We start from the raw sequence: 11,819 nt of genomic DNA on the forward strand, positions 1-11,819 counted from the left end.
GAAGAGAGCGCCGCTCTAGCCCGCGCGCGTCGTTGGTGCGGCCTCTCCGGCTCCGAAGCGGGGAAGCGGCGCCTGCGAGCTCGCCGAGGCCGCTGCTGCCGCCGCCCGGGAGGGGTCGCCTGTGGACCTCCCCGCCCCCCCGAGCGCCTCGCCATGTCCGCCAGCGCCGTCTACGTGCTGGACCTCAAGGGGAAGGTGAGCCTCCCTGGGCAGGAGCAGTCTAGCCGCCTCCGCCTGACAGGAAAAAGAGGGGGGAGGGGCCGGGGGGGTCCCTTGGGGGGGGCCTTCAGTAGGCCTTCCGCCTCCATCCCCCCCCACGGCTCCTCCCCCCCGCCCCCCCCAAGGGAGGTGCAGAGGGAAAGGGAATGGAGCCTCTCTAGCCAGAAGCAGCCCACCTGGCCAGGACTCGGAAGGCAGCCCTGTCACGTCTGAAAGGCTTGGCGTTTGGTTACTTTTTTTGTATATACATAAGCCACCCAGAGTGACAGATGACAGATGGGCTGGTTGAAATAATAAAATTAGGATGATACGGGGTCAGAAGCTGCCCTGGGGTGGGTGGGGTATAAATAATAATAATAATAATAATAATAATAATAATAGGCGACCAGGGAGTTAGCTGAATGGGGTATTAATACTAGTATTTATAAAGGTAAAGGTACCCCTGCCCGTACGGGCCAGTCTTGACAGACTCTGGGGTTGTGCGCTCATCTCACTCAAGAGGCCGGGGGGCCAGCGCTGTCCGGAGACACTTCCGGGTCACGTGGCCAGCGTGACATCGCTGCTCTGGCGAGCCAGAGCCGCACACGGAAACGCCGTTTACCTTCCCGCTAGTAAGCGGTCCCTATTTATCTACTTGCACTTTGACGTGCTTTCGAACTGCTAGGTGGGCAGGCGCTGGGACCGAACGACGGGAGCTCAACCCGTCATTGCGGGGATTCGAACCGCCGACCATGCGATCGGCAAGTCCTAGGCTCTGTGGTTTAACCCACAGCGCCACCCGCGTCCCACTAGTATTTATACTAATGCTAATTATTATTATCATTATTATTGATGACCAGGGAATCATGCGGCTGGGGTATTAATACTTCTTCTTCTTAATACTTCTTCTTCTAAATACTACTTCTTCTTAATACTTCTTCTTAATACTTATACTACTACTTCAAGACCAGGGAGTTAGCTGGGTGGGGAGCAGATCCCCACCTCCCCTCCCAGAGGAAGGCCCTGCCTGTCACTGGGCAGGGACTGCCTTTTTTTGCAAAAGGAGCAACGCTGCCTGCAGATTTCTGGCCCTGGCTCCTTCTGAAAGCAGGAAGCCAGTGGTTTCCTTCTGGGCCTCGGACGTGGTGGTGCTTCTGCAGGGGACAGTTCCTGGGTGTGACCGAACAGTGGCAACGTCATGGTTTAGACTTCCGTTTCAGCTGCTAAAGATTCTCTCTTGTTCCTCTCTCTCTGCCCCAAACCACCACCCCACACGCTCCTGCCGATTCCAGGTCCTCATCTGCAGAAATTACCGCGGAGATGTGGACATGTCAGAAGTCGAGCATTTCATGCCGATCCTCATGGAGAAGGAAGAGGAAGGGACTCTGTCTCCCATCCTGGCCCACGGAGGCGTCCGATTTATGTGGATCAAACACAACAACTTATATCGTATCCTTTGCCAAAGCAAAGCTTGCCTTTCCAAGTTCTTCTGCTTGGAGGGCTGCTTCACGATACAAGGCAGATGGTTGCTATGAAGGAGGTGGGCCTTCTCCGTGGCGGCCCCCACCTTCCCCAAATCCCCTTTTTATAAGAATTCCAAGGTCCCAAATATAAAATACCGTATTTTTCCATGTAGAACACCCACCCTACTTGTAGCAACTACTTGTAGTAACTTGTAGTTACTTGTATATTTTGCGAGATGCATTGTACGATATATACATCATTTTGAAGTGGCTTGTTTGTATATTTTGAATGACTTCATAACCGATTATATATTCACTAACTGTTATTTGCCAGCGTGTTGCATTTGCATGTTTGTAGATTGTTACCTTTTGCAACAAACAGGGGCTTGTGTTCATTTAAAACTAGCCAGTGCCAGGAAAAGGTCCGCCGTGCTTCATCTGGTAGATTTCACATGGTTAAATTTAGCATTATTATCCTCCTTGTGGTGTTTGGTCAACAGGGAGGCAAGTTTGCAAAGCCAAGCGAATAAAATGTAAAAGAAATACAGAAAACCGGCAACTTGAAAACCTGCAAATGTTTGTTGATGAACCCCCCCACCCTTTTAAGCGACAAACTCCTCAACACAGCCCCCCTCCCAGTGGTTGCCACCTCTAAGAAGAACGCCTGCGTCTCTCTGGTGTTTTCCTTCCTCTACAAGGTTGTTCAGGTAAGTGGCAATTACTGTGTTCCTGCAGAGTACTGGGTCAGAGATGCTGAGGCCCTGAGGGTTTTCCCCCATGTGGATTTTGTCATGTCCTTGGGCGAAGGAGCCTAATACAGTGGTCCCTTGGTTCTCAAACGCCTTGGGACTCAAACAACGTGGAACCCAAACACTTCAAACCCGGAAGGTGTTCCAGTTGGCGAACTTCTTTCGGAAGCCAAACATGCTCCGATTTGAGTGCCACACTTCCGTTTTGAGTGTTACGCTGAGGTCTGTCTGGTTTTGCTATTTATTTTGCGTTTTTGTGGCTCTTTTTGTTTTGTTTTTGTGATTGTGTGGAACCCAGTTCAGCTACTGATTGATTGTGTGACTGCAGTAAGTCGTTTATTGCTTTCATTTTATGGATCAGTGGTCTCGTTAGATAGTAGAATCCATGTTAAACGGCTGTTTTAGGGGTTGTTTTTAAAAGTCTGGAACGGATTGATCCGTTTTGCATGGCTTTCTATGGGAAAGCGCGCCTTGGTTTTGGAACGCTTTTGTTTTGGAGCAGAATTTCCGGAACGGATTAAGTCTGAGAACCAAGGGACCACTGTACAGGATTGAATCAACAGCGATGGAGGAATCTGGGGATGGTTGTCAAACGCATTTTCCACCTTTCCAGCATTAGCAGTTTCAAAGGTTGTGAACAACCTTTTTTTTATTTGAGGAGACCTGCTGCCTGCCACTTTAACATTTGGTCCTGGGTGACCTTGTGCTGTTTCTTGACCGTTTCAGGTGTTTTCCGAGTATTTCAAAGAGCTGGAGGAAGAGAGCATCCGAGACAACTTTGTGATCATTTACGAACTCTTAGACGAGCTGATGGATTTCGGATACCCGCAGACCACGGACAGCAAGATTTTACAAGAGTAAGTGTCTGGTTTGAATCTCTGAGAGAAGCAGCCGGAGACTCAAAATTGGCTGCTGAAATCTTGGCAGGAGGATGAGAGACTTGCTACCGACGGGTGTGGGCCTTTTCTGTGGTGGCCCCCCGCTTGCAAATGTCTGAGCTCAGGAGCTGCAGCTGTGTAGACTGAGTCTAGAGTCACAAGTTGGGGTTTGAGGGAGAAGAGATCAGTGGTGTGTCCCTCTGTCTGGCCTGGTTGGACTAGGCTTAAACCTCTTTGTTATTTTCCGGCCAGCTGGGGAATCATTTTAAACATGTCTCTGGGGCTGAAAGGTGCAGAGCGTTGCGTTTTGACTTCCTGCCTGTGTTTTCGGAAAGGTACATCACCCAAGAAGGTCACAAGCTGGAGACGGGAGCACCGCGCCCCCCGGCCACCGTTACCAACGCCGTGTCTTGGCGTTCGGAAGGGATCAAGTACCGGAAAAACGAGGTCTTCCTGGACGTCATTGAATCAGTGAACCTCCTGGTGAGTACGCTTTTCTGCTTACCAGCTTTCGGAGGAAGGTCTCTTAGGCTTGTAGGGTGTGGACCCATTGCGCTGGGGGCGGCGTTACAAGAGGGCCCTCCCCGGGAGGACGTGCACACCCCACAGCCTGCACAAAGATGACCAGAGAAGGAGAGCCCACTGCCTTCAACTCCATCGCCAAATCTCCCTTCCTTCTAAGAACAGTGTTCGAAATTAGGCACCTTCGCTATCGTCTGCTTGACTGTTTTCGCATGCTTAACGCCCCACCCTGTAGAATTCCGTCCGCTATATTTTGTCCGCACCGCCAGGATCAATTTCGGGAACTGAAATGCTTTTCCTGCGCAGCCTGAGCTTGCAAGTTCGATAATGTCAACCGCGAGATGGTTGAAGGACGAGGAAACCCTCCGGTCCGGTGGCCCGGAAGCTGCCCACTTGACCTCCACGTTTCAGGGTGGGGGCTGGTGAACTTCCTCGCGTCTGTTCTTGCCTCCGCACACTTACTTGATCTGTTTATACCCTCGGCCATCGCCTGAGCCGTTGTCATCGGCCAGCAGGCCTCAAAAAGTGGCCTCCTGTGTCTGGTCGGTGCCTTGTCGGTCCTCGTCCAGTGACACCCCCCTCCCTCCCGCCCCAGGTGAGCGCCAACGGGAACGTTCTGCGCAGCGAGATCGTGGGCTCCATCAAAATGAGGGTCTTCCTCTCCGGGATGCCAGAGCTCCGCCTGGGCTTAAACGACAAAGTCCTCTTCGACAACACTGGCCGTGAGTATGTCTGCGATGGCTCCCAAAACGTTTCGGGTTCTTTCCTTGCCTCTTTGAGGAACTCACCCTTCATGGGGAGAGAGGTGGGTCAGGATCGGGGCATCTTTTCAACTGCAGTGGTACCTTAGTTCTCAAATGCTGAAAACCCGGAAGTAAGTCTTTCAGTTTTCAAACGTTTTTTGGAAGCCAAACGTCCGTTGCGGCTGTCGGCTCTTGTTTCTGGGGTGCCTGCACCAGTCAGTAGCCGCGCTTTGGTTTTCTGAACATTTCAGAAGTCAAACGGACTACCGGAACAGATTAAGTATGGCGCTTTTATTTTTGCTCTTTATTTTGCGTTTTTGTTTTTCAGACTTTTTCGGTTCATTTGTTTTTGTGACTGTGTAGAACCCAATTTAATTACTGATTGATTGGTTGTGTGACTGCGGAAATGTATAAAAGCCCCCCATCCAAACAATGACTGTCGTCAGTACGGGGGGGGCGGATTTAATTGCTATCATCTACAATACTGTCTTCTTTATTTTATAGTACAGTACATTGATTATTGCTTTCGTTTTATGGATCAATGGTCTTGATAGATAGTAAAATTCACGTTAAATGGCTGTTTTAGGGGTTGTTTTTAAAAGTCTGGAATGGATTAATCCATTTTGCATGACTTTCTATGGGAAAGCAGTACTCCTTGGTTTTGGAACGCTTTGGTTTTGGAACAGATTAAGTTTGAGAACCAAGGGGGGTGTTTGTGTGTGTGGGTAGGCAAACAGATTTTCCCTTGCATTTTCAGGTCCACTTGTCTCTCCGCAGCCTCCCCTCCTTATTCCCAAATCATCGCCAGTTCTCCTTCCTGGACAGTTTAGGGCCATGTCAGGGCAAAATAACTGCGGGCTCTTTTCATTTTAATCTTTAATCTTCATATTCTTCTTCTTCTTCTTTTCCCACCAGGAGGCAAAAGCAAATCTGTGGAACTGGAGGATGTGAAGTTCCACCAGTGCGTCCGTCTCTCTCGCTTCGAAAACGATAGGACTATTTCGTTCATCCCGCCCGATGGGGAGTTTGAGCTGATGTCTTATCGCCTGAACACTCACGTGAGTCTGCGTTGATGCGAGGGCAGGAGCAAACCGCTTCCTTATGCCTCCCCTCCCTCCTTTCTGTTGCCTTCTTCTTCCCTTCAGTCTAGCCTGGTGGGACAACAATTTGGCCCAGTATCCCTGAAGGAGCGTCTCCACCCCAGACACCGGGGTCCATCTCCCAAGGGCTCTTCACCCCATCGTTCTGCCTGGACACGGAGGTCCAGCTCTGAGGGTCTTCTGGTGGTTTCCTCCCTGCGAGAAGCGAGGTTACAGGGAACCAGGCAGAGGGCCTTCTCGGTGGTGGCGCCCGCCCTGTGAAACGCCCTCCCTTCAGATGTCAAGGAGATAAACAGCTACCTGACTTTTAGAAGACATCTGAAGGCAGCCCTGTTTAGGGAAGCTTTTAATGTCTGATGTTTTATTGTGCTTTGAATATTCTCTTGGAAGCTGCCCAGAGCAGCTGGGGAAACCCGGCCAGATGGGCAGCATATAAATAATAAATTCTTATTGTTATTATTATGCCAGACCTTCCATGCAAAGTCCCCTCCCAAATTATTGGCCTGGTTGCCAGCCCAGAGAGTGACCCCTCCTCTCCGCAGCCGCTGTGTCCGGGGGCTTTCCTGCTTTCCACTCGCGGTACCTATCCTGACACCCCTTTTCTCTCTTCGCCCGCAGGTGAAACCCCTGATCTGGATCGAGTCGGTCATAGAAAAGCATTCCCACAGCCGCATAGAGTATATGATCAAGGTGAGCGGTACCCTCCCTCTGTTTCTTTTGGGGTGACCGGAAGTCACAGCGGAAGCTGTGTTGTAAGAATTCAATTTACCCTTTGTAAATTGTATTACTCTTTGGTTCTTTTTGGTTGACAGTAATTTCTCTTTTCGAAACTAATAAAGCAATATTGGGGGTGGGGAGGATGGACAAAAAACGAGACTCCATTTTCTCCTTTGTGCTGGCTCTTTCTTAGGCCAAGAGCCAGTTCAAGCGCAGGTCGACGGCCAACAATGTGGAGATCCACATCCCTGTCCCGAACGACGCGGATTCGCCAAAGTTCAAAACCACCGTCGGGAGCGTGAAGTGGGTGCCCGAGAACAGCGCCATCGTCTGGTCGGTCAAGTCTTTCCCGGTAAGCCTGTCTGGGTTTTTGGGGCGCGGGGCCGGGTTTAGGTTTGATGAGGCCCTCAGCTCCTGAAGGTAATGGGGCCCTTTATATGTCTGGCTGTCCTTCCTCAACAACAAATTGCTGCTGTTTTTTGTGTTGAATATATGCTCTATGGTCATTTATGGACCCAATAGTATCAAGCCATTTGCCCATGTTGCCCTGCAACCAGCCCATGCAGAATGTAGGCACCCTATGCAGTGGTACCTCGGGTTAAGTACTTAATTCGTTCTGGAGGTCCATACTTAACCTGAAACTGTTCTTAGCCTGAAGCACCACTTTAGCTAATGGGGCCTCCTGCTGCCGCCAGAGCACAATTTCTGTTCTCATCCTGAAGCAAAGTTCTTAACCTGAAGCACTATTTCTGGGTTAGCGGAGTCTGTAACCTGAAGCGTATGTAACCCGAGGTACCACTGTATATAGAAAGGAGCAAACCAGGGATATTTGAGGGAGCAGGCTAGCAGGCAGGGCCCATGACTTACATCATAGGAGCCTCCACAACACAAAACACTGTTGCTGGATGTAGGTTTTATTTCATTTGTTTTTTATCTTATATTTGGAAATAGACATCCAGTCTTTTTTCCCTTTAATTTTTTGGGGGGCCTCCAAGAGAGTGGGGCCCTAAGCTAGAGCTTGTTGAGCTTATACATAAATCCAACACTGTTGGGTGTCTGGAAAGAGGGGAACCCCTAACTCCAGAGAGAGGAGAGCGAGTCGGTTTGGGGATCTGACTGTGGCCACTTTTGGAACGGCGGCTCCACCCCTCGCTTGGCCCCCATTTAGCACCTCTGAATGTTGCGAGACTTTTGTGGGTGAGCTGAGAGTTTGTTTGGACCCTGGGTGAGAACCCGGAGGCCGAGATGAAGGGCATGTCAGAAGGCAGATGAACCGATACTAATTTTTATATATACTGTATATACAGTGGTGCCTCGGAAGTCGAACGGAATCCATTCTGTTTGACTTCCAAAACGTTTGAGAAACCAGGCGTGGCTTCCGATTGGCTGCAGGAAGGGAGAAGGCAGCCTTCCCAGCCTAGCCTGGCTCTCCCCATACTCTGAGGGGGCTTATAAATGGTTCCAGCAGAATTCAGGGAGGGGAGCTATGAGCCCTGACTTTCTGCCTTTCCCCGCAGGGAGGGAAGGAGTACTTGATGCGAGCTCACTTTGGGCTCCCCAGCGTGGAAGCAGAGGACAAAGAGGGGAAGCCACCCATCAGCGTTAAGTTCGAAATCCCGTATTTCACCACTTCCGGCATCCAGGTGATAAGCTCTTCACTGTCGGGGGGACGGGTCGGTGGGGGGCTAGGGTTGTCTGCTGCGAAGACGGGGGGCATCATGCCAATCCCGCAGTTTCTTACTTTGGCCATCATGCTCACTAATTCTACAAAGTTCTGCTAATTTATGCAACCATCAGTAGGAACTTTTTTACCTGGCGTATAATGAAGGCGCCAGGCGGACTTCCCTGGGGAGAGCATCCCATAAACGGGGAGCCACTGCAGAGAAGGCCCCACTCTCGTGTTGCCACCCTCCGGACCTCTCAAGGAGGAGGCACACGAAGGAGGGCCTTGGAAGATGATCTTGGGGTCCGGGTAGGTTCATATGGAGAGCGGAAGTGACTCGCTCTGCTTTTCTCCCTCCCCGCGCAGGTACGCTACTTGAAGATAATTGAGAAGAGCGGGTACCAGGCCCTGCCTTGGGTCCGCTACATCACTCAGAACGGAGGTAGGTGGAGAGGCGCATTGACCCGTGCCGGTGGCGCGTGTTCTTCCCCCTCCTTGCACCTGGGAAAGGGGTAACGGTCTGGGGCGGGGCTTGCCTTGTTGATGCTGCAAATGCATGTGTGAACAGCAGCGGGAAACAGGAGGATCTGGGCTTGCAAAGCAGCAGGAGTAGGGGCTCAACTTACAATAATGTAATAATAATTTATTATTTCTACCCCGCCCATCTGGCTGTGTTTCAGTTTTGCCATTTTGGCGTGGCCCAACAGTTTAATTTGCCATTCTTCTCTGGCAAGTTTTCCAGATTTTTAAACAAATTAACAACAAATCAATTCGGATTCAGCACCTGTTTAAAAAGGGACTTTTCGCCTCCCCTCCCTCCCTCCTTCGCTGCTCTCAGTAAAACACTTCCTCCTAGTTTCTAAACGTCTCCCGTCCGTTCCTGTTCCTCTGCCCTAGATTACCAACTCCGGACGCAGTGAGGGCCGTCTGAATAGCCACAACCGAGGAAACAGCGCATCTTCCAGTTCAGAAACGCGTTTGGTGCTCAGAAGGTGGTTCTCGGGTGGGGTGGGGAAGGTTTGGCCGGCTGGAAGCGGGACCCAGCCCGAGTCCCAAATCCGGCAGCCTTTGGCACCGACCTTGTGAATGCGTGTGTGTTTCTCTAGTTCAGTGTTAATCACGTTAGGAGTTAGCTGTTGCCCTGAGAAAGCCGACCTCAGGAAAAAACCTGGCCAGTCTTATTTCCGCACTTCAGAAGCCTGAGCTCCATTTACGGTCCGCTTTCTGGAGCCGCTTCCGAGTATTAGCCAAGCCCTTCTTGCCAGACAAACCCTTGCTTGACCTCTGCTGATGCCCCTCAAAGTCCCCCCAGTTATAAGCGCAGGCCTGTTTTCGGAACAGAGACTCCGGACGACGCATCGCTTGCAGAAAACCTCCTCTCTCTCTCCTTCCCACGAGGGCAGGGAATTCAGAGCGGGTGGACTGAGCAAATTTACACCAATTCTGGAGCTGAGGGGGAAGAATCGATTTCTGCAGTTTTCACAAGCAGCAGCCGAGCTGGCAAATCCATGCCTGGACCACGCCAGGCTGCTCCTTAGTGGTAGAAAAGTCCCTGCATATGGAAAATTAGCCTCATTTTTGGGTGTGGGGAAGCTTCCTCTCCATGTTTTGCCATGGCGTCTGACGCTGCTTTTGAAAAGGCAGCAATCGGGTCTCCCAGCAGAAGAAAACAGGCGCACAGTGTTCTTGCGAGTGTCTGGCTTCGAACGGTGTGTGTCGAAAATTGGATGGATGTCAATGCTTTTCTTCCTCTTCCCGCCTCCTCCTCAAGCTCCACCTGCTCCTGAGTAATTTGCCTTTACTCGGTGACCAGTCGGGCTTTGCTGTTTAGGAAGCACATCTTTTTTTCTCCATGTCCGCGTTCCCTTTCTGTCTTTCGTTCCGCCTCCTTCCTTTCCCCGGAACTCTGGCTCGAAACGTCTCCAGTGCCGGTAATCCAGTGTTCGAGTCTGCCTTTCCCAAGAGTAAACAAAGCCAAGTTTGGGATCTCCTTGCCTTCCTTCAGGCAGCTTTAGAGGCCCTGCCGGAGCCACAGGGAAAGATCCATTGTGGCTCTTGCTGCGGGAACGGGGACACCCCCGTGGTTGCATGTAAAGGTTTTCTTCGACAGACTGGCTCGGGGTGACATTTGGGGCCGGGTTAGCGCTACCTGCTGAAGCCAGGTTGAAGACACGGGACCACCGCTGCCCCCCTCCTCGCCCCCAGCCGTCAGAACCACCACCAAGCAAGCAAACCACCATTCCTGCCGAAGAGGCCATTGTTCACTTGGTGCCGAAAAGTCTGTTTCAAATAAATTGAGCTTCTGTTGATCAGTATTTGGGCTGGAAACACTGTCTGGCCTCTGCCTCTTTGTGGGGTGTGTGGGAAGGGTCAGGGAGCCTGGGAATATGAGGGAGGGGAGCATTTCTCTGCACTGGGTGTGCAGAATCAGAAGCAGGGGGCAGCCAGCATGGACCCCCAAGAAGGGGATTCCTTCCTCGTCTGCAACACCTATGGGGGACTCCCATTAGGAACCCATTAGCAACCCGGACCTGAAATCCCCATTGACTGCAGTCGCTGGAAGCACAGCCCAAAGGAGCGAAGGAGAAATGACAGTGGGAGAGTAAACCACTTCGAATGCGTATGTGTTTTCTCTCTCTTTGAGCTGTGTTTAAGAAAAAAATAAATAGTAATCGTAACAGGGGAGATGCTCAAAATTAGAACAGCAAGCTAGGGGGCCCGGGGCAGAACCCCACAGCACCCCACTTGTCCCCATCTGGCTGTGGCAGCGAGAGCACCACCACAGGCCTTCCAGAGGGGGTCCCACAGAGTTGCCGCCTCTGGTCCCACCTAGCCAGGGGTCCCCCAATACTTGTTTATGTTGTGCCTTCCTGCAGGCCCCATCTTGCCTCTAGGCTGGGAGTGTGGTCTCTTGACACACATCTCGAGGGCCGACACACAAAAGGAAGAGGTAACGAGCTTGTTTTCTCCTGCTTCGGGAGGGTAGGACTCGAACCTGTGGCTTCATGTAGCCAGAAAGGAGGTGCCGACTCGACGTCGTCGGGAAGAACTTTGCGACGGTCAGAGCTGTTTGACCGTGCGATGGAAAGTGGTGGACTCTCCTTCCTTGGAGGTTTTCAAGCAGAGGTTGCCATCTGTCAGCAGTGCTTTAGCTGAGATTCCTGCATTGCAAGAGGGTTGTTGTATCTTAATCTTTTATTCCCCCCCCCCAATTTTTTAAAATTGGTTTTCACAATATTTAAAAACAAACAAACACGAAAGACAAACAAGCATACCAGTAAATCATAGCCTTATTGAAAATTACACTTATTAACTTTGTTAAGTGACTTTCCCGCTTCCCCTTGGTTGAATTTCATTGCATGTCCTTTTAACGGTTTCCCAAGTCACAATTCTTATAAAATTTAACTTAAACATTAACATCCTTAAATCTTCACTTTACTAAATTAAACATATTAATTCATCACTTAACATCAATAAAATCCTAAGCCAATTAGGTATCTGCAAGCTGTTTTCAGATCGTTTAACTTAACATATTTAACTAAATAATCATTAATTTTAGTCTACTCTTCCTGATGCTACTCCTCCTTCTGGTCGCGGACTCCCGGTTAGGTTGGCTAGCTCTGAAAAATCCATCATCTTTATCTGCCATTCTATCATTGGTAATTCTTGGGTTTTCCACTTTTTAGCTAACAGTTGTGGCTAGCAGCAGTTGTGGCATACAAAATAATTTAACGTCTTTCTTGGGCAATTCCAAACCTGTTATTCCAAGAAGAAAGACCTCTGGTT

The 11,819-nt window shown here is 50.5% G+C and overlaps 1 protein-coding gene across 1 annotated transcript; it reads left to right on the forward strand.

Moving 5' to 3' along the window:
- The first annotated feature begins 29 nt into the window (after nucleotides 1-29).
- Nucleotides 30-10,361, forward strand: AP1M1 (adaptor related protein complex 1 subunit mu 1). Its single transcript, XM_053372382.1, has 12 exons — nucleotides 30-195; nucleotides 1,491-1,647; nucleotides 2,301-2,368; nucleotides 3,137-3,267; nucleotides 3,624-3,771; nucleotides 4,406-4,532; nucleotides 5,469-5,611; nucleotides 6,272-6,343; nucleotides 6,564-6,722; nucleotides 7,888-8,013; nucleotides 8,400-8,475; nucleotides 8,931-10,361. The coding sequence occupies exons 1-12, from the start codon at nucleotides 154-156 to the stop codon at nucleotides 8,951-8,953; spliced, it is 1,272 nt and encodes a 423-aa protein (XP_053228357.1). The 5' UTR covers nucleotides 30-153; the 3' UTR covers nucleotides 8,954-10,361.
- The last annotated feature ends 1,458 nt before the right edge of the window (nucleotides 10,362-11,819 follow it).

This window comes from Podarcis raffonei, chromosome 18 (assembly GCF_027172205.1).
Source record: "Podarcis raffonei isolate rPodRaf1 chromosome 18, rPodRaf1.pri, whole genome shotgun sequence".
NCBI lineage: Eukaryota > Metazoa > Chordata > Lepidosauria > Squamata > Lacertidae > Podarcis > Podarcis raffonei.